General features: G+C 38.5%; 3 protein-coding genes across 3 annotated transcripts in view; 2 read left to right on the plus strand and 1 right to left on the minus strand.

Annotated features, from left to right (window-relative positions):
- TCEAL7 (transcription elongation factor A like 7) overlaps positions 1–4,282 on the minus strand; it is a 34,122-nt gene extending 29,840 nt beyond the window's left edge. The window contains exon 1 of the mRNA XM_081278137.1: positions 4,261–4,282. The gene's annotated coding sequence lies outside the window, so the exon portion shown is untranslated. The remainder of the gene's footprint in view (positions 1–4,260) is intronic.
- An 871-nt stretch (positions 4,283–5,153) lies between these two features.
- Positions 5,154–6,740, plus strand: LOC308639114 (protein BEX1). Its single transcript, XM_081277127.1, has 3 exons — positions 5,154–5,306; positions 5,643–5,732; positions 6,104–6,740. Exon 3 carries the CDS (start codon positions 6,109–6,111, stop codon positions 6,493–6,495), a length of 387 nt encoding a protein of 128 aa, XP_081133253.1. The 5' UTR covers positions 5,154–5,306; positions 5,643–5,732; positions 6,104–6,108; the 3' UTR covers positions 6,496–6,740.
- A 14,132-nt stretch (positions 6,741–20,872) lies between these two features.
- TCEAL5 (transcription elongation factor A like 5) lies at positions 20,873–22,252 on the plus strand (the record flags this gene model as incomplete). Its single annotated transcript, XM_081277122.1, has 2 exons — positions 20,873–20,933; positions 21,625–22,252. The coding sequence occupies exon 2, from the start codon at positions 21,647–21,649 to the stop codon at positions 22,250–22,252; it is 606 nt and encodes a 201-aa protein (XP_081133248.1). The 5' UTR covers positions 20,873–20,933; positions 21,625–21,646.
- Between the last annotated feature and the right edge of the window lie 1,111 nt (positions 22,253–23,363).

A 23,363-nucleotide genomic window follows, 5' to 3' on the forward strand; every position in this document is an offset into this window, starting at 1 on the left:
TGGTATTTGTTTTTTAGGGATTGGCTAGCTTCACTAAGCATAATCTGCTCTAGTGCCATCCATTTCCCTGCAAATTCTTCAACATGATCTTGATACCAAAACCAGATAGGGACACAACAACCAAGGAGGAGGAGGAGGAGGAGGAGTAGGGGGAGGAGGGGGAGGAAGGGGAGGAGGGGGAGGAGGAGGAGGGGGAGGAGGAGGAACAAGAAGATGGAGAAAACTACACAGATGCAAAATCTCAACATGATAAACCACATCAAAATAATGAAAGATAAGACAGCACAGTGGTGTATGCCTCTAATCCCTGCGGCTTGGGAGGCTGAGGTAGGAGGATTGCAAGTTCAAAGCTAGACTCAGCAACTTAGCAAAACCCTGTCTCAAAGTGAAAAAATAAAAGGGGGTAGGGATATGTCTCAGTGGTTAAACACCCCTGGGTTTACTCTCTGGTACAAAACAAACAAACAAAAAAAACCAACAAGAATGAAGAATAGAATGAAGAATAAAAGTCATATGATCATCTTGATAGATGCAAAAAAGATATTTGATTTTATGATTAAAATGTTGAAAAAGTAAGGCAAAAAAAAGGAATATATCTCAACAAAATAAAGATTGGGCATTAGGGAGAAAGCTTTCAGTTTATCCCCATTCAGCATAATGCTAGTTATTGCAATCCCTATCTAAATAATAACTACACTCTTCAGAGAACTAGAAAAATACATAAATTTATCTAGAACCACAAAAATCCTGAATAGTCAAAGCCATCTTAAGCAAAAAGAACAAAGCAGAAGACATCATACTACTTGACTTCAAAACTTAATACAAAGACCTAGTAGTCAAAACACTATGGTATTGGGATAAAAACAAACACATAGACCAATGGAACAGAACATAGAGTCTATACTATATACATTCACCTACAGCCAACTGATTTTCAATAAGGGTGCTAATAATATGCACTGGAATAACAATATTTTCAATAAATGGTGCTGGAAAAATTGGATTTCCACTTGTAGAAGAACAAAACTAGATCTCTACCTTCTTCTAGTTATAAAAATCAACTTGAGGACTGGGTCATGGCTCAGTGGTACAGTGCTTGCCTCACTTGTTTGAGGCACTGGGTTTGATTCTCTGCACTACATATAAATAAGTGAATTAAATTAAATAGATGTCCATTAACAATTTGAAAATATTTTTAAAAATCAACTTGAAATGCATTAAAGACTTAAATGTAAAAGATAAAAATATGAAACTACTTGTTATGATTTGGATGTGAGGTATCCCTCAAAAGCTCACGTGTGAGAAAATGCAAGAAATTTCAGAGAAGAAATGATTGAGTTGTGAGAGCCTTAACCCAATCAGTGAACTAATCCTCTGCTGGAATTAACTGAGTGGTAACTGGAGGAGGTGGGGCATTGGAGGAGTGGCTTTGGGGTATATACTTGTATCTGGAGAGTGGAGTCTCTGTCTCTCTGCTTCCTGATCATCATGTGAGCTGCTTCCCTTTGCCACACTCTTCTACTATGAGTCCTACCTCACCTTGAGTCCTGAGGAATGGAGCTTGCTGTCTACAGATTGATACCTCTGAAACTATGAGCCCCTAAACAAACATTTCCTCCTCTACAGTTGTGCTGGTCAGATCTTTTAGTTACAGCAGTGAGAAAGCTGACTAAAACACTAAAACAAACAAACAAAAAAAAACATTTACAGAAACATTTCAAAACATTGGAATGGGTAAGATGCTGAAAAGACAGGAAACAGAAGCATACATAGGCAAATAGGATTGCATAGGATTGCATTAAATTAAAAGCTCCTATTCAGCAAAGGAACAACATAATGAAGAGACAACATCCAAAATAAAAGAAATTCTTTATGAACCAGACATCTGAGAAGAGGTTGATATCCAGAATATATAAGGTACTCCAAAATCTAAACAGCATAAAACAAAATAACTTGGTTAAAAAATTATCAATAGCCGTAAATAGACATTACTCAAAAGAAGACATACAAATGTCCAACAAGTATATGAAAAAAAATACTAGCAATGTTAATCATCAGAGAATGCATATCAAAACCACAATGTGTTATCCTCTTACCCCATTAATAATTACTATTATCAAAAAGACTAAAGATAACAACAAGTGCTATTGAGGGATGAGGGAAAAAGGCAACACTTCACACTATTGGTGGGACTATAAACTAGTACGGCCATTATGGAAAATAGTATGGAGTTTCCTCAAAAAATTAAAAAATAGAACTACCTCATGATGCAGCAATCCCACTACTGGATATATACCTAAAGGGAATTAAATCAATATGTAGAAGAGAGTTCTGCACTTCCATGTTCATTGCAGCACTATTTAAATTACTCGTGAAATGGAAACAACCTAAGTATCCATCACCTGATGAATGGATAAAGAAAATGTGATACATATACACAATGAAATACTGTTGTGCGAAACAAAAGCATAAAACACAGCCAATGAAAATTGTGATATGGATGGTGTTTTAGTCAGCTTTTTCACTGCTGTGAATAAAGAACCTAACAACAACAATTTTAAGGAGGAAAAGTTTATTTAGGGGCTCACCGTTTCAGAGGTCTCCGTCCATAGACAGCTAGCTCCATTCCTCAGGGCTGGAGGTGAAGCCGAACAGCATGGTGGAATAGTGTGGTGCAGGGAAGCAGGTAACATGATGACCAGAAAACAAAGAGAGAGACTCAACATCCCAGATATAAATATATACCCCAAAGGCATGCCCCCAATGACCCACCTCCTTCAGCCACACCCCACCTGCCCCTAGTTACTCCTCAGTTAATCCCATCAGGGGATTAATTTACTGATTGGGTTAAGGCTCTCACAACCTAATCATTACTCCTCTGAACCCTCTTGAATTGTCTCACATGTAAGCTTTCGTGGGACACTTCACATCCAAACCATAACAGATGTAACTAGAGATTATTATGTTAAATTAAATAAATCAGACACAGTAAGACAAGTACTACATGATCTCACTCACATGGGAAATCTACAAAAGTTTGTCTCATAGAAGTTGAGAATAGAATTGGGTTACTAGAGTTTGGGAAGCATGGGGGTGGTAGAGGACTGGGGAAAGACTGATCAATGGGTACTAAGTGACAGATAGGAGCAAGAATTTCTGGTTTGTTATTACAGTGTAGGGAGAATATAGATAAGAATAACCTATTTCAAATCAATGATTTGGAACGTTTTCACCATTTCAATGTCTTGACTATGGTTTTAAAAGGGCAGAGTTTTAAATTTTGATAAGTCCAAATTATCATTTTTTTTCTTTTGTGATCTGTTCTTTTTGTATCCTACCTGAAGATCTTCCTGAAGAGATAGAATCTTTATGTTTTATTCCTAAAGTTTAATAATTTGAGCTTTTAAATTTAGGCCAATGCCAATTTTTGATTATTCTGTGCAGTAGAAGTAAAAGACAAGGTTTCTTTTATTCTTATAAGGATTTCCAATTGTTTCAGCATAATTTGTTTAAAAAGACCATTATGTTCCCTATTGAATTACCTTGACAGCTTTGTCAAAAACAAAATTAGCCATATACATACATATGAGTCTATTGCTAGACTCCATTTTATTCCACTGATTTATAAGTGTATAATACTACATTATCTTTATTTCAGCATCTTAAGTCTTGAAGTCATATAACATAATCCTCTGGATTCTTGGAGTTTTTTTTTCAAAATAATTTTGTCTATTCTAAAATCTCTTAATTTCCATATAAACTTGAGGGAAAGTTTCATAATTTTCATAAAGCTATCTACTGGGATTTTGATTACACAAAATTTATAGATTAATTCAGAATGTTGAATACCAGAAAGATTAACACTGTTAGGGTTACATTTGTTTTGATCCATAGTTTCTTTCAGCAGTGTTTTGCAGTTTTTAGTCAACAGCGTTCTTATATTTTAAAATTTTCTTTCTAAATATGTCATATTCTTTTGAAACTACCATAAATGATATTTTTATATTTTGAATTATTTATTGCTAACATATAAGAATGCAATGTATTTTGCATATTTATCATGTAATTGTAACCTTCCTAAATTCCATTCATAGTCCTGTAATAGGTTTATTGTAAAATTCTTAGGATTTTCTAAATAATTATAATTTAATGTCCAAAACCAGATATAACCATTTAATACAGAAACTTATTAAGGGTATCTTTTTAAAAAAAAAATTCCGAAGCTCTATTACAATCTTCTGTTGCATTGCACTCTCTTACCTCTTAAGTGTCTAGAGGCCCCTCACAAGAGGAACCATCAGCTGCCCTGTCCTTTTCCAAGTTCTAAAAGAGCAGCTGCCTGTAGTCTATATTTATATAATGACTTAGCAGAAGAGACAGATGGTTGGGACTTTTCCCCAACTTTAATCCTGTTTTTCAAATAAAAATAACTATTATTTGCTTTAAAAAATATTTTTAGTTATAGATGGACACAATACATGTATTTCATTTTTTTTAATGTGGTGTTTAGGATCGAACCTAGTACCTCACACGTCTGAGGCAAGCATTCTACCACTGAGCTACAATCCAGCCTTATTTCCTTTTTTTAAAAGATTTTTTTACGTTATTGATAGACCTTTATTTTATTTATTTATACGCGGTGTTAAGAATCCAACCCAGGGCCTCACACATGCCAGGGAAGTCCTCTACCACTCAGCCCCAGCCCCAGCCCCAGCCCCCTTATTTCCTTTTTATGTAAGTATTTTTGTTGTTTACTCTCAAAGGAACAATACAGAAAGGCATTAAAATTGATTAAAAAATCACTCTCTCAGGCTCTTTTTCTGACATAACTCTTGCACACATCTTAGTAGAGGGAAAATGGCGAGAGCATTGGTATTGCCAAGAAAAAAGCAAGAGGAAAAAAGTGTATCCCCGAAATAGAGGAGAGGGCCGGACAATTCCCCAGTTCTAGAAGGAGGAATGGCCAACATTCTGGTGAAAAGACACTGCTCTTCTCCGATAGGCAGAGAAAGGCCTAGGAATACACAAAAGCCACAGCATCAGGGCCCAGGATGCTGATGTCCAAAGGCCCTTGAGAGAAGCTGGGGCCTTGACGCCAAGCCACGCCCACTCTGGATGGCGGGAGGGGGCGCGGGACGCGGGTGGAGCCGTTGGCTGTGACGTAGCCTCACGTGATCCGTTGCGCACCTCACTACAGCGGCAGTTCCAGCGTTCGCTCGCTCCCTCTAGGCGGTAGCTGCGCAGGTGGCCCTTTTGGCGAGCGGGCCAGGGGTGGCCCAGAAAAGTAGGAGGCGCCGGAGGAGCGGGTAAGGACCCGGAGGGGGCCCCTGAGGTTGGAGTGGGAGAGCGGACCCCTTCCTGGGGGTCCAATGAGACACGCAGCTCCCAGTCCAGCAGAGGCTCCGCAGCGGCGGGGGGATGGGGGGACGGTCCCGATCCCTGGAAACACCTGTCTGCGCCAGAACCCAGCATTTTCCACACCCCTGCCCCGCCCCCGTCGTCTGGTGCAGAAAATGGTGGTCAGCTTGGGGGCGGGGCTGGACCGAGCACGGCGAGGAAGGGGCCTGGGCCTGGGCCGGGGCCGGGGCCGGGGCCGAGCACTGGGCTATAGCAGCCCCCTGTGCCCCCACCTCGGTCTGCAGGTCTGCGGATTAAGAGTCGCGGCGGCGGCGGCGGCGCGGCCGGCGGCGAGAATCCAGAGGAGCAGGAGGAGACGGCAAGGATAGGCCCAGGTGGGTGCGAGGGGCAGTGCTGGGAGGCGGGGAGGGGGGCAGAGGGAGGTGTGCAAAGCCCAGTCTGAGACCCCCAACACCCCTCCGCATCCCCTCCCCCGCCCCGCCTCGCCCTTCATCTCTGTCCTCCATTTTGGTGCCTGCGGAGGCCAGGAGATGCATCTGCAGGGAAAATGGTGGGCTTTGAGGGAGGGAGGGGTTGGACCCGGCCCCCTAGAGGGCGCACGGTGCCTCTCAGGTGGGAAAATGCAATTCACAAAAGGCCTTTCAAATCTAGGCCTCTGCGTTTTGAAAAGTGCTTAGTAGGGCCTCTGTCCTCGGTGCTGATCTGTCCACTAAGGATTCAGTCCCTTCTGTCTCTTGTCTTCTAGGAGTAATGGAGTCCAAAGAGAAACAAGTGTTAAAAAATCTCAGCGAGGAAAACAACCATCAGGAAAATGAAGAAAAGGGTGAAAAGGAGCAAGATGCTAATAAAAGGGAGCCCTTGGCCCTCCCTTTGGAAGCTGGTGAATACTTTGTGCCTAGAGGAAATCGTAGGCGGTTCCGTGTTAGGCAGCCCATCCTGCACTATAGATGGGACCTGATGCACAGGCTTGGAGAGCCACAGGCAAGGATGAGAGAAGAGAATATGGAAAGGTTTGGGGAGGAGGTGAGACAGCTCATGGAAAAGCTGAGGGAAAGGCAGTTGAGTCATAGCCTGCGTGCAGTTAGCACTGACCCCCCTCACCATGACCATCATGACGAGTTTTGCCTTATGCCCTGAATCCTGATGTTTTCCTTGAGGTTAACAGAGGAACCCCTGCTTCCTAAACTTATGTATTTGTGATGAATTTGTGGTGAACCTTTTGATGTTATTTGTATCTTGTGGGTCTCCTGGTACCAGCTTCTAGTTGAATGTTGTGTGTTTGACCCAGTTTGTAAGTTTCTGTCAGCAGGGGACTTTTACATATTGCATGGAAAGATGCTCATTATTATATTGTGAAGTTAATAAAGCAATTTAAAAAAGCATCATTTTTTACTTAATATCTTACATGTGAATAGATATAGTTATATAAAGTAAATAGTGTTGTTTTTTGTGTTGGAACTCTAAGGGATTTTTATTTTTATCCATATTTTCACATTTTTGCAAACATTACATTATTTATTGAGTTTAATCACCCTATAAAAGTAATATGAGCACTTACTAAACACTTGTTACAGAATCTTAATTTTAGCTCACTTTTGGGATCTGTTATTTAGAAATAAAAGACACATCTCTTTAGAGGTAATTTATCAGTAATATGAAGATAATAATCATCTCCATGGTTGCTGTATGGACCAGATGAAGTAATAAGTTTCTGAGCTTTCTCCAAATTTTCACTTAAAAAATTTTAGAAAATAAATGTAATGGTTACTATGTGACAAAAGAAAGAACTGCAGTTTGAGCAAGGAGGGGACACAGATGGCATAGAAAGTGCACTGTGATTAGAAGTGATTATGAGTAAACATTTAAAATATGAAGCCACATTTATGCTTCCAATGAAAATGGAGTAAGAGGAAGTGTATTTACTTCCTAACTGAAGCATCTAGAACCTGAACAAAATATATGAAACAATAGTTTGCAGGTATTAAACATCAGTGAAGAGCAAATCTGAAAGGGGGAGTAAATAACATACACCTTATAATTGTTCACAACTTACTGCATATTATAGGATTCATAATGTGGAAATAAATGTAAGTCAATAACCAAAGGCCAGAAGAAGAGAAATGTAAGTATGTGATTGTAAGTGTGTAGTCTATACATTTAATACAATTCAGAGATCCTGATACATTAAATACTTATGATATACCCCCTAAAACAACCATTAAAATGTTAAAGCTAATAAGACACTGTATGAGATTAAAATAGAGTCCTCAAAATGTTAGGTAGCAGCAATGAGAACCAATAACATAGCAGGGTCACACGGTTTCTTTGAAATTGCCTTTAATGAACAATCAAGTAACTTGTAGAACACTAACAGGTGTACTAGTCCTGAGAATAAACAAGTGGAAACAAAGGGAGTCCATTAAGAAATACTTAAAGAAATCAAGAACCATGGGGCTAACTCCTGTCAGGGTCTACTGAGGTCATTGTATAGTTGGGATTTATGGCCTTAGGTTTCTCAATGTATTTCAGGAAGGAAATTTCATTAATGGCACAGGTGCATTAGGATGAAGTCTGTCCAGTTATTGACCCCAGCACCTGTAGCAACATAAAATTGATTTGTAGATGAAGCCCCACCCCCATAGAATGGCCACAATCACAGTTCTGTAGAGGACCAACTAGGATCAAGAACTCCCCCACTGCATATAAAGAAGGAGATGAATATCTGATTGGTAAAGACTGCAGAAGGTGGAACCCAGTTCTGGTGTAAGCATCAAACGGTAATAAATTTGGAAACAGCATTGTTTTCTTTGATGTTCTCTGCTCGGAAATGGTCCAGGGCCGTTGCTTGAGCCTTATTTCACTTTCACTTATAGTAAAATGCTCTTCCATGGCTTTTGGTGTCTTGACTCCAAATTTGTTTATTGGAACACAAGAACTGAGGTTTGGAGCTTCAGCTCCCCACTCTCCTGTGACAAAAATACTCAGTCAAAAATATTACAGGATGGGCTGGGGATGTGGCTCAAGCGGCAGCGCGCTCGCCTGGCATGTGTGCGGCCCGGGTTCGATCCTCAGCACCACATACCAACAAAGATGTTGTGTCCGCCGAGAACTAAAAAATATTAAAAATTCTCTCTCTCCTCTCTCACTCTCTCTTAAAAAAAATATTACAGGAAAAAGAGAACACAGAGTAGATGGGACAAATGGAAACAAATCACAAGTTGGTTGAATTAAGTCCAAACATACCAATAATTATGTTAATGTAAATGGTCTATAAATACCTCAATTATAAAGCAGAGATTGTCAAATTCAATATAAAAGAGTAACACAATTATATGTTGTCTGTAAGAATCCTATTTTAAATTTAAAGATACAAATTGGTTACAAGTAAAAGGATTGAAAAGATGAATAATTTAATCAAAACTTAAATATTTGTCTATACTGATATAAGACAATAAATTATAGAGCAAAGAATATCAGGAATAAATGGGGTCAATACATAATTTTAAGTGGCAAATTTGTCAAGAAGACAGTAATCCTAAACATTCACATAGTACAATGCTTCAAAATAAATGAAGCAAAAATTACCAGGCACAGTGGCACATGCCTGTAATCCCAGCGGTTTGGGAGGCTAAGGCAGGAGGATTGAGAGTTCAAAGCCAGCCTCAGCAACAGTGAGGTGCTAAGCAACCTAGTGAGACCCTGTCTCTAAATAAAATACAAAATAGGGCTTGAGATGTGGCTCAGTGATTGAGTGCCCAGCCAAAATCCCCAGTAACCCCCCCCCAAAAAAATACATGAAGCAAAAATTCATAGAATTGCAAGGAAAAATAAACAATCTAAATAAAGTCAGATATTTCAAGTGTCTCTAAAAAACTGATAGAATGAGTATTTAGAAAATCAACATAATTCAATAATAACACCAACCTGTCTGACCTAGTTGACAATTGTAAAACTTGCAACCAAAAATAGTAGTATATATATTTGTTTCACATGCACATGGGATATTTACCAAGGTAGCCCGTATTCATAGCCATAAAATAAGTTTCAACAATGTTAACAGGATTGAAATTATAAAACCTGTGTTCTCTGAGCACAATGGAATTAAATAAGGAATCAGTAAGAAAAAGATCTCTGGAAAAGTCCCAGTTTTAAAATTAGGAACAAACGACACATATAAATATCCCATGGCTCAAAGAAGAAATGAAAAAAAGAAATTAGTTGGGGATACAGCCCAGTGGTAGATCACTTGTGTAGCATGTGTAAGCCCTGGATTCAAAAGCCAGAGGGCGGGGGGAGGAGAAATAGAAATTATAAGGTACTTTTACTTTTAATTGCATGGAAATGAAAACACAACATATGATAATTTATAGGATATGGTAAAAGAAGCACATAGAAATTTGTAGAACTTTATATATACATAAGAAAAGAAGAAAGCTGCCAGGTGCAGGGGCACTCTCCTGTAATCAGTCACAGAGACTCGGGAGGCTGAGGCAGGAGGATTATAATTTCAAGGCCAGCATGGAAAAGTTAGTGAGATCATGTCTAAAAAAAATAGATCTGGGAATGTAGTTCAGTGGTGTGATGCTTCTGGGTTCAATCAATCCCCAGTACCACAAAGAGAGAGAGAGAGAGAGCGCGCGCACGCGCGCGAGCTCTACAACTGTTAAATAAATGAAATTTTTATTTAAAATACTTCTTGCAAAGACACTATATTGAGATGGCTTTACTGGTAATTCTGCCAAACATTTAATGATGACATACACTAATTAGCTATGTAAAAATCTTCCAGGAAGTTGAAGAGGAGGGAATATTTTCCAACTTCATTTATGAGGCTAGAATTACTCAGATAATTAAGCCAGACAATTGCATTACAGGGAAAGATAATTACAAATCAATCTTCTTCGGGATCATATATGCAAAGATCATCTTTTTTTCCTTCTTTCCTTTCTCCAGCGACAGGATTGAAAACAGGGCTTTATGCATATTAATCAAGTGTTCTGCAAAAGAGTACACTCCCAGTCTTGTGCAAAAATTTTTAAAACGTTAATAAATGCATTTATGACTACTCAAAGTTATCCCCACTATTATGTATGACTATAATGCATTTACAAAATATTTTTAAAAGGCCCCCCAAACAAAAAAAATAGTAAAATCAAATTCAATAATATATTAAAAAAAACAATACATCATGAACAAATAAGTTCTATCACAGGAAGCCAAAGTAGGGTTAATATTTGAAAAAAATGTAATTCACTACATTACATACTGAAAAATAAAAATCATGTGATCATTCTCGACCAAGAGTACAAAACAACATTTGCTAAAATTCCAAATCCTTTAGTGATTAAGATACTTAGCCACCATGAATAGGTAAAATACATCCCCTGACAAAAAAAATGTATATATAGAAATATACATAATGTGTGTATAAAGACTAAATATTTTTCCCCTCTTGCAATGAGGCATAATAAAGAATCAGTGAACTTGAAGACAGGTCAGTTGACACTATCTAGTCTCAGCAGAATAAAAAAAAAAAAAAAGAATGTAAAGAGGCACAGAGTCTTCTATAATGCCATCAAGCATCTCAGCATAATATGAGTTCCAGAAGAAGAGAATGGAACAAAGGAATACTTAAAGAAATAAGAGCTGAAAACTTTCCAAAATTTTTTAATTAATTAATTTATTTTAGAGCAGAATGCATTTTGTTATATAGTACACAAATGGAGCACAACTTCTCAGTTTTTTGTTTATTTGTTTTGTGGTGCTGTGGATTCAACCCAGGGCCTTCTGCATGTGAGGCAGGCACTCTACCAACCGAGCTATATTCTTAGCCTCTTGAGCAAACTTCTCATTCCTCTGACTGTACGTGGTTCAGAGTCACTCCACTACTGTAATCATACATGCATATGGGGTAATAATATCTGTGTCTTTTTACCATTCTTCACATCCCCTCAACCCTACCCCTCTCCACACTCCCCTCTCCAAATTTGTTAAAACACATGAATCTACACACCCAAGAAACTCCATGAACTCCAAGTAGGATAAATGTAGAGATACACACTTGGATATAATAATCAAACTTTTAAAAGACAAGGAAAGATAAACTTCAAGACAGAGGCCACACGATACGTATAAGGGATAAGGGCTCCTCAATAAGATTAGCAGCCAATTACTTTTTTATGTTTTTTTAGTTGTAGATGGACATAATACCTTTATTTTCTTTATTAAATTTGTTCATGTGGTGCTGTGGATAGTACCCAGTGCCTCATGCATGTTAGGCAAGCGCTCTACCACTGAGCCACAACCCTAGCCCCCAGATTAGTAGCCAATTTCTCAATACAAACTTTGGAAATCAGAAGGCAGAAGGATGATACATTTGAAATGCTGAAACAAAGAAAACCAGTAAACTAAGAATTTTACATCTAGCAACCATGTATAGAACTGTCATTTTAAAATTAGGGAGAAATCAAGATATTTCATATAATCAAAATCAGAGTTCACTAACAGTGAACCAAAAATATGATAAACTGCTAATGGAAGTATTTCAGGTTGAAATGAAAAGACATAGGCATCCATAAAAACCAGTGTTTTTACGATTCTGGTTTGAAACTCCTTTTTTTCCCTCTATATGAAAGGATAAATGTATAAAACAGCAATGAGAAAAATATTCAAGATATGAACATACTTGCAACAAGAGAATGAATCAGTAATTAAGAATTCAGTAAAATTATATAATACAATATAACCAAAAGTTATGTTTCTATAAACCAACAATGAAAAAAAAGAGAATTAGAAATCACATTTACTTACAAAAGCATTGAAAAGAATAAAACACTTAGAAATCAGCTTAGTCGAGGTCTATGACTTAGCTAAAACTATGAAAGATTCCTGTGAAAAAAAAATTAAAATAATGCTATGAATTTGGTGTGGCTTGTTTCCCAGGTTTTCAGGTGTTGGAAGCTGAAAACCATGGTGTGGTGTTGTGGCAAAATGATGTGGAACCTTTAAGGCATGCGACCAAATAAGATGTTCTTAGGTTGTGGGGGGAGCTGTCCTCAGAAGAAGCTCCCATGGGACACATGAGCTCTTGCAAGATCAAGTTATTATAAAAGGAAGCACAGCTCCTGAATTGCTTGTTGGCTTCCTGTCTGGCAATGTGATTTCTTATTCCTGTACATGCTCCTGCCACTGTGATACCATTGGTCATGAGGGTTTAACCAGAACAGAGCTGATGCCATACTTCTGAACTTCCACAACAGTGAAATAAATGATATCTTTCCTTCATAAATCTTTTTCTTCATAAAGTTGCCTCAGATATACAGATTAATATAGACTTTAAATGAATTAAATATATTACACATTTGTGAATCAAAAGGCTTAATAACATTAAGATTACAAAATCATCCAAATTGTTCTACAAATTCAATGTGATTATTATCAAAACCCAAATGACTTTTTTTTGCATATATAGTAAATAAATAGAAAACATAAATAAAAATAGAAAGGAAAACATAGAAATACAGAAGAAACAAAATCAAAATAGAAATGTCAATACTAAAATTCATATGGAACTACAAGGATTTGTGTTTGTGTGTGTGTTTGCACCTGCAACATATATTCTTAATCTTTAATGATTGGTAAAATGCATCAATTGACAAAGTTTTGTGGACCTAATCAGTACTGGGGTTCAAAGGACAGTTATTTCTGGAGATCTTCCTAAACTTAAACATGGTATTCTCTATAATCTTATGGAAGTATCTAAATATAAGATAGTGAAAAAATTAACTACATAGCCTTGTCTAAATCTTTCATAGTAATAGAATCCATTGCTCTAAACTATCCCATAGTGGGCATAGATACTCTGACACAACAAATAATTAAATTAAATCTTTGACACTTACAAATTGGTTTGATAAAATGGTACCCATGGACTGCCAGTTAAAATAGCTAAGATGGTTCAATGTAAATTAAAACAGGGACTTTAAGGATTAAAACCTATAAGACCTAATTAATGGATGGATAATTATCTCCACTGCTTCTCCATTTGCACCCCAGTTTTGTCTCTTCTTAAACCTAAAGAAAAATAAATGAGAACTTGGTATAGATTACCACAACCTTGATGCTGTGGTCCCATCCTTTAATGCTCCTATATCCAATATCCAATATTATTAAAACTACTAACTTTTAACTGTCAACAACTGGTAAGTATTTTACCATTATAACTTGCACTAGTATTATCTATTCAGCAACTACTTTAACAGCCTCTCAGCTGCAGTTTGCCTTCAATTTCAAGGAATGCAGTATACATTTTACTAGGTTTCCCATGAGGTAATTCACAACCTTATCATCACAATCTTTATAGTTAAGATATTAAATGCAACCACGTTTCTTTAGTTATACATAAGTATGGTATTACGTCAATAACATCTTTCTCCAAGGAAGTTCATTTGACACATACATTAACACCAAAAACATTTTATCTTTTCATCCTTTTGGATTCTGGAAGCAAGATATTCCTCATTTAAAAGTTTCACTTAATCTCACTAATGCTTCTTTTACAAACAAGCTCATTTTATTTTTTATTTAAAGTTTTATATATATATATATGTGTGTGTGTGTGTGTATATATATATATATATATATGGTTGTAGTTGGACACAATACCTTTATTTTAGTTATTTGTTTTCTTTACGTGGTGCTGAGGATCGAACCCAGTGCCTAGCACATGCTAGGCAAGCACTCTACCTCTGAGCCACAACCCCAGCCCAAACCAGCTGATTTTAAATTGGAGTTTAAAGGGAGTTGTTCAAGGAAACCATTATGTCTTTCAGCTACCTGGGACCCATTGGAGCATTAAGAGTTCTATAAGACACTTTTTCCAAGAGTCCAGCATTATACATTTTGTGAAGTGAAATATGTATCTTGGTTACTATTAGTAATGTCCAGAACTCCAAAGAGAATGAGGAATGTCCCAATGAGACCTGGTATTATGACCTTAGTGTATGTAGACATGTGATCATATTTATGAAACCAGACAACTCCTCTGTATTTAGTCAGGTTTCCATCAGTATAAAAAATAACTGATGCAGGCCACATATGGAATAATGACAGTTTATTTTGACTCATTGTTCTGGACATTTAAATTCAATATCAGGGGGCCCCCCAATTGGTTTGGCCTCTGATGAGGATGGCATAGACATTGGCAGAAGTACATGTCAGAGTAAATGGTCACATTACAAGGCAGGAAGTAGGTGTGGGGGGAGGAGAGACAACCAGGAATCTCATGATCATTTTGGAGAGCACACCTTCAATAACCATAGGAACTTGCCTCTAAAAGGTCCACATCTCCTCCCAACAGTGCCATCTTGAGGGCCAAGCATCTTTGTATGGATTTTTGGGAGACACTTAACATCAAAACCATAGCACCCTTCTTGAAAATAATACAGGCTGGGGGGAAATCAACCTCAAGAAACAAAAGCCTATCAAGTGTAACTACACACAATTCTTTTGGATATTGATTTTGTTACTATTGGCCTGAGTGTTTTCATTGACTTTCAATGTGGAGGGCAAACTCTTAAAATAAGTCATTGTTTCAACCAAATATGGCAGGGGCTGGCATTGTGGCTCAGTGGTAGAGCACTCACCTAGCACATGCGAGGCCCTGGGTTCGATCCCCAGTACCACATAAAAATAAAGATATTGTGTTCAACTACAACTAAAAAATAAATATTCAAAAAAATGTGGCAAAGCTGCAGATTAGCCACCAAAATTGGCCAATACATACACTATAGCCACAACACATTATTTGTTTGTCAAAGCTAATCAAACTGACATCTGAGGCAAGAGGTCCATAGTAACTGGCTAAATTGTAAGGGCTGACTAGAGGTTAATATTAAAGTTCCAACCATGCCCATGGATATTTTATTTAATTTTTTATACTGGGGATTGAACCCAGGGGCACTTTAACTACTGTGTCACATCCCCAGACCTTTTAATATATATTTTTTTCAGACAGGGTCTTGCTACATTGCTGAGGCTGGACTCAAACTTTGCCATCCTCCTGCCTCAGCCTCCTGAGTCACTGGGGTTACAGGCATGTGCCACCATGCCCGACCCCATGGCTATTTTAAGTAGTAAAAAACATGAAACCACATTAACAACATACCTCTAAATATATAAATATGTTATTTAAAACCTATTTACAGCAGAATTTCTCTCTCAATCCTTCTGGGGAAAAAAAAACCTTAGACTTTTGGGAACTTTTAGAATTCACCCCCCAATTAATGGGCTGAGATCACCACCCCATTAGTGCCCATATCTTGCCTTTCCTAAAACACTGACAAAATAAACATGAGAAATTTATTGCTTTTCTTTTTGATATTAGACATTCTATTGTTTCCTGAGTTCATTGCTTACTTAGCCCATGATGTTTGTATTTATTCACTCCTATACTCTTTTGCCTAAAGGGAAATCCAGTAGAGGTTAATACTGTTGGCATTACTATGAAAATTAATAGAGAACATTGCTTCTTTTTCCCTCAGGAGACAACTGACTCTTCACTTCTTGATTGCCAGGTGAGAGACTTTCTATTCCAGTACTTTTCCCCAGTCCTTACCCTTCAGCTTTCTACCAGTTAGCTCCTGCCTTACCTATACAACCATGACCACCACAACTATTACCTTTTGTTAGCTTACAAACAAATACCATAAAATTTTGCATCTATTTAACTGAACCATCAGTTCATTCCTTCCAGCAATATAATGTTTGGACCTGTCACCTTGACCTAATAAATCCACAAAGAAATGATTATCACAAAATATATACAATTCATATTGATAACACATTTTATAACTCCACCAAAGATACTGTTAGAAATGCTGAAAATTTCAACTATATTTTCTGCCTAATGTTATATAAGTAGGAAACTTGTTTACAGCTGGCTTCCAAAGACTCCTCATACTTTAACATGTTTTCTTTCTTTTTATTTTCATAATAACATATTTTCAGGGCTACTTAATACCCCAAATAATTGGACTTAAAATGGATGTAAAGGTATCCAGGGGATAATTGTAATATATTTCTATATTAATTGTGTCTAATTGCAATTTTGAGGCCTTGGCTAGAGGCCTGTCAGTTCTTCTTGGGAAGCTGATTAACTCTATACTCCAAACTTCTTCCCTTATCCAGATCTCACCCTCTGGGCCATTATGCGCCAGCCCTATTTGCTCAGGGCCCAGATACCAGACAGCTAGGGATAGACTCTATACCCTGGAGCCTGATAAATTATTAAAATTAGCCAATCCATAAAGAGGTAGTAAAACCTAGTTGAAGACCCACCACATGCCATACATAAGTAATTCTTTATAACTCCAGCTGTTATTCAGATGTAACTCCAGTGGCAGTCCTAACTGGCAGCCTTCTCTAGTTTGAAGCTGTAAGTAACAAAAAGTCCTGAATTTTATTTTTCCACATGACAGTATGGTGTTTCCTGCCATCAAGAATCTTAAAATCTTAAAAAAAAATCACTCCTTGGATTCTAGGGTTGTAGCTCAGTGTGAGGCATTGGGTTTGATCCTTGGCACCACATAAAATAATAAATAAAAAAATAAAGATATTGTGTCCATCTACAACTAAAATATATATTAAAAATACTCCTTGCTCACATTGTATATAAAAACAAACTCAAAATGTGCCAAAGACCTAAATATAACAACTTAAACCATAAAACTCTTAGAAGAAAACAGAGGAGAAAATCTTCAAGACGTTGGATTTGGTGATAGACTTTTAGAAATGACATCCAAAGCATTGACAAAAGAAAATAGATACATTAGTTTTCTCAAAAATTAAAAATAAACTTTTGTGTATTGAAAGACATTATCAAGAAAGTGGAAAAAAAGTCTACAGAATAGGAAGAAATATTTGCAAATAATATATCTGATAAGGGTTGCATACCCCAAATGTATAAAGAACTCTTACAATTCAACAACGAAAAGGCAAACAACCAATTTTAAAAATGGGCAAATGACTTGAATATATATTTTTTTCAAGGAAAATATACAACTATCAAATAAGAACATGAAAAATATTCTCAAAATCATTATTGGTTAGGAAAATGCAAATCAAAACCACTTTTCACCCAGTAGAATGATAAACATTAAAAACTGGAAATTAAAATCGTAAAGATATGGTAAAATTGAAATCAAATATACATTGCTGGTAGGAATGCAAATTATTGAAGCTGCTATGGAACACAGTTTGGTGGTTCCTCAAGAATGTAAGCACTCATAGTTTTATACCCAAGAGAAATAAAATCATACACCCACACAAAATCTTTTACATGAATATTTATGGCAGCATTATTCATGACAGTCAAAAGTTAGGAACAACCCAAATATCCATTAATATGTGAATAGATTAAATATAATGTGATATATATATATATATATATATATATATATATATATCATATATATAATGAAATATTATTCATGCATAAAAAGGAATGAAGAATTGTATAGTCTACCATGTGGATGAACCTTGAAAATATTATGTAGAATAAAAGAAGCCAGACAATATTTCAATTTATATGAAATATCCAGAATACGTAAATCCATGGAGATAGAAAGCAGATTAGTTTTTGCTAGGGACCAAGAGGATCAGGAATTAGAAATGACTGTCTAATGGATATGGGGTCTGTTTGGGGGGTAGATGAGACTGTTTTGGAAATAAGTAGAAGTAATGGTTTCATACCATGTTCACTGCTCTACATGCCAGTGAATTGAACATTTTAAAATGGTTGATTTTCTGTCACAGGAATTTCCCATAAAAAGAAGAATAAATATAGCCCTGTTTTTGAAATAATATGTATATGAAAGTATATTCTCTAGGCTAGAGGCCTTCATCTTTTATATAATATGTACCTCTTTGAACATCTAATGAAAGCAATGAGCCCTATTTTTAGCAAATGTAGACATCAAATAAAATTTACATATACTCTCTGTCCTCTACCATCACTGCATACATTATTTGAAGATAATTTTGGGGGATTCATAGGCTAATAATGCCTGAACTCAAGGAGTAAGTAAGCTCCTTTTTAACAAGTTTCAGCTACTGTTTGTCTCTTTCCCTTCCCATCCCATTCCCAAGCACGGACAAAAGTAGCAACTTCTCCATTCTGTCTTCTCTCTTTCTCATTGCTTGTATTTCTTCATTATGTCAACTCTCTCATGTGTCAGCTTTCTTAGGTTCCTAGGGTACAGATCTTCTTCCCACAAACGTGCATATACTCAACTATTTTCTGAACAGCAAACATTTCATACCATTTTGAGCCAGTCACAGACTTCCTCAGTTGAGAACACCTGGTCTAGGGGAATCAGTATGGTCATCATGTTAGATTTTTTTTTCTTGGAAATCAAACCTTTTATTAAATGATTTTTACACAAAAGGGAAAATGCCCAACTAGGAAAAAAAACTGAAAAATTTATGCTCCAGAGAGTAAATATGAATAAAACAAAATTTTAAAAATTTTTAAAAGAAAATCAAACCTCTATCTCAACTACTTGCTTCCCTACTTGATGATCCATCCCGTGCCCATTATGTGAAAGTCTGAATCACAGGCAGAATGAACATCAGCGACTGGGTGTGAGAAGTATATCTAAGGAGTAGGTGCCTTGGGATAAAAGAATGGCAAGAAATTCCTCAGAGAGGCATTAATGGCCAGTAGTCCTAAAAGAACATGCAGCCCCTCTCTGATAACCAGAGAAGAATAAATACACAACACAGAGGGAAGGGGACCACATTTGACCTCTGTAATTAGCAAAAAACAAAATGAATGACGGGACCTCACGCGGTGGAGTTGGGAGAGAGGGGGCGAGGGCGGGGGTGGTAGCGAAGGGAAGAAAGGGCTGGCTCCTGACGCACTTTCTGCGGGTGGGAGGGAAACTAGGGACCCGAGCCCACTGATGACGTTTTTGTCACGTGACCAGGAGCCGACGTGTGCAGAAGTCCCTCTCCTCCAGGTACCAGCTCCCTATTGCCGTGGAAGAAGGCAGACTTCAGACTGAGGGACAGAAGCGGGCAACTGCCCTATAGACCTGCAGGTCGGTACAAGCCGGGGGGTCGCTGAGGTGGGAATGGTAACGGACAGAGGCTATAAAGGATCTCTTCTGCTTCTATACACTACTCATTTTCCACCCCCATTCATTTTGGCGCAGAGAATTGTGTGAGTGTTGGGGAATAGATCTGGGTAGCATCTTTTATTTCTCTGGAGAAATCTGGGCTTCTGACAGAAGGAAATGTGAGAAGGAGTCATCTTCCCGGGATAACTACAAATCCATCGCTGTCTGTGGACCCCTGGGTAGGGATGACAGAAGGCAAAAACCTGGCGGATCCAGGATTGGATTTTCTCTCTACTCCTTTCCAGATGCCCACCCATTTGGTGCAAGAAATGGAGGGTTTGGTGATGGTGAGCTCCAGAGGGGTCAGTGGTAGAGAATGGATCCCAGTTGGGATCTCCTAGAAAGTGGGTGATTGGTCTATATCTGATGGAGGGCCATGGAGAAGACGTGAGGAAATGGCCTAATCCCTGCAGGGCAGTGGGAGGAGGGCACAGGCTGTCACCCCAGGATGTGGAGGGTAGACCCTGAAACCCATCCAGTCCTAAGTTCTTCCTGTGTCTTCTCCACCCTCCATCCATTTTGGAGCCAGAAATGCTGGGCCACAAGGGCCAGGGTCAGGGAGGTTTGTCAGTGGTGGGGGAGAGGAGGTGCTGCAGTGGGGAGGATCCAACCCTCTATTGAAGAGGAGTGGCTTCTGAACTAGGGAGGGTTGCCAGGAGGTAGTATGGAACAAAAATTCTACTGAGTTTGGAAGTGATTTGTCTCTTGCATTGCAGGAAAATGTGGTGTTAATGTGTATGTGGGGAGGAAGGGGGTTACTGGATTGCTCTGGTCATTTCTGCCATGCCCTCTGCTCTGTCATGTCCATTTTCAGGGAAGTGATGGGCTTCGTGATGTCTGGGTGCACAGACGGGGAAATGGGATGTTTATAATGCAGACACCTGAGTGGAAAGTAAGGATGGAAAGTAAGGGTGGGAGTGCACTGGAAGGTGGGATAGGTTCAGAGACCCCTACCTCAAGAAAGGCAAGTGCTATCAGGACTGTGTTCCATTCCCTAGGCCCTCACTATTCAGTGTCTCCTTTTTATCTGAACATCACATCCTGAACCCATTCATTTTAGTATAAGAATAGGTGACATAGGATTTTTTTTTGGGGGGGTGGAATTCAGTGACATTGAAATACTTCAGAAATAATTGTTATCACTGCCAAGTAATAGATCAAGAAAGAGTCTTAGGGGAATACTGTAGAAGGGGAATATGAGAAAGCAAGGGAAAAGGTAGAGGGTGATAGGAGTTGGATAAGTGTTGACAAATAGTTTGAAAAGAATCTGTGTCCCAGTTGCCATTCATTCTCTCAATCCCTCGTTCACCATATGTCTCCTGTCTCTCTATAGGTCTTCAGGTCTGTGGTTGTGGGCATCAACCCAGAAAAGAGGAGAAAAGACCTGAAGAAGTGCAGGTCGGTGGGACCTGCCCCAGGATCCCTGGGAACAGGACTTACTTAAGCCAGAGCAAAAGTTGTGGAGGCCACTGCCTGTAACCCCTCCTCCAATCCTCTCTAGTGCAGTTTCAGAATACATGACCTTTGTCAAGACCCTAAAGGAATATTATACTTCATGGCTAGTGAGGATAGAGGGGAAGAATAAGGAATTGAGAGAAAGGAGGTTGTGGCCTTTGTAATGTCCTGGGATATCAGAGTAGTCCTGAAATCTGATAACTGGCCATTGTTCTGTTCTGTCTACAGTTTTCAGAATCTTACAATTGCAGGTTAGAGGGGGGTTGAAGTGGTGGGGAAGAAAACTTCCTGGGATTCCTTCAGGTCTATGTATGTTGGGAGTCCCCAGTTAAAACTGGCATGGGTATTGCAAAGGCCAGAGCAAAGATTACTGTCCAATTTCCCCTACACGTTTCTCAGTATACTTCTTCCCGCCTTATCTGCAGGGAGACCCACCTGTAGAAATTTTTTGCAAGGTTGATTCATGTGAACATGTGTGAAGTGGGAAGGAAAGGATGGAAAGTAAGGGAGGGAGTGCACCTGGAAGGTGGGATAGGTTCAAGAGACCCCTACTTCAAGAAAGGCAAGTGCTATCAGGACTGTGTTCATTCCCTAGGCCCTCAATATTCAGTGTCTCCTTTTTATCACAGGACAGAAAAAGGAGAAAATATCTCAACATGGAAAAATTCTACAAAGAAAATGAAGGAAAGCCAGAAAATGAGGGAAAGATGGAAGATGAAGGGAGTACAGAAGATGAAGGAAAATCAGATGAAGAAGAAAAGCCAGACGAGGAGGGGAAGCCAGCAAGGGAGGGAAAGCTAGAGGATGAAGGAGGGCCAGAGGAGAAGGGACAATCGAAAGATGGGGGCAAGGCAGAAAAGCAGGGCAAGTCAGAAGGTCAGAGCAAGCCACCAGGGGAGGGCAAGCCAGAATCCCAGGCAAAGCCAGCCAGCGAGCTGCGGGCCGCCGAAAAGCGCCCCGCTGAAGATTATGTGCCCCGGAAAGCCAAAAGAAAAACGGACAGGGGCACCGATGATTCCCCCAAGGACTCTCAGGAGGACTTACAGGACAGGCATTTGAGCAGTGAGGAGATGATGAGAGAATGTGCAGATATGTCAAGGGCTCAGGAAGAGCTAAGGAAAAAACAACAGAAAATGGGTAGTTTTCACTGGATGCAAAGAGATGCTCAGGATGCCTTCAACCCAAGGGGCCAGCGGGGTGTCAGGGGAGTGAGGGGCGGAGGTAGGGGCCAGAAGGACTTAGAAGATGTTCCATATGTCTAATTCTTTGGCCTTTAATTATGATTTCTCTGATGAGAATATTGCCAGCCCTGCTTTCCCTGGCAGGCATTTGCCGGGCTATGTGCTTTAACCTTATGCTGATACTTACCTTTAGGTGTCACTCTTGTTACCAGCAGACTTTTGACCTAACTATAGTGCTGTCTTTTAGTAGAGGATTTTCACCCATGTGCATGGAAGAAATGTTCATGGTACATTGTAAAACAATAATAAAAAACAGTTTTTCAGAACCATATGTGCAGTATCAGCTAATTTTTGAAAGAATATATATTGTTACATAATATATCCATGCACAGGGAAAACTATACAACTGAATAGACTACTACTACTACTACTAATAATAATAATAATAATTTTCTCTGTGTGGTGGGACTAAAGCAGATGATTCTTTTTCCTCATCTATATTTTTTCCATGATAAAACACACGTTGCTTTTGTCATAAAGGAAATAATAAAAAATAAACAGTAGGAAACCAATGTATACTAGACAATTAAAATAATTATTTGTTGAGTTTATGAAGGCAGGAAGACACTCAGATTGTTTTCAGAACACAAAATGATAGGAAAAACTCACATTATCTTTATGACTTGATGTTAGAATAATAAACCTGGTGGTTCCTAAAGATATATTGTTAAAAGGGACATCCAACCATCTGTGAAATGGGGAGAAATTTTCTAGGGTTGTGGAGTAGATCATATGCAGTCCTGAGTGCAGGAGTTATGTTGGGTTAGCTCCTACTTTCTACCATGCACTAGCAACACTGGATTAAACAACTGAGGGAGGGCTGAGGGAGGTATCACCTGTACCCAGCAATAGATCCTGGAAGCTGAAAGGTAAGTGCATCCTTCCTTGGGTAATATCCTATGTGCTAGGCTTTGTGCCCCTTCTCCAGGACCCTGTTCCCTCCTAAGACTCCCACTACTGGTGGTGGACTGGAGTCCTCAAGGTAACAAAGCCCCTTTCCTTTCCCTAGAGTCCCTGGTGACTTGAAATATACTATATTACCTTCTAAACTTGGAATAACATCCCTCTTTTAACTTTATAGTTAATCTTGACAAAGTGTGGAGAAATGCTTTGTAAAACATTGAATAATATT

The sequence above is a fragment of the Spermophilus citellus genome, assembly GCF_964194105.1.
Source record: "Spermophilus citellus genome assembly, chromosome: X".
Classification (NCBI taxonomy): Eukaryota; Metazoa; Chordata; class Mammalia; order Rodentia; family Sciuridae; genus Spermophilus; species Spermophilus citellus.

Coding starts and splice junctions, on each gene's coding strand:
- LOC308639114 (XM_081277127.1), top strand. CDS start 6,109: ATGGAGTCCAAAGAGAAACAAGTGTTAAAAAATCTCAGCGAGGAAAAC.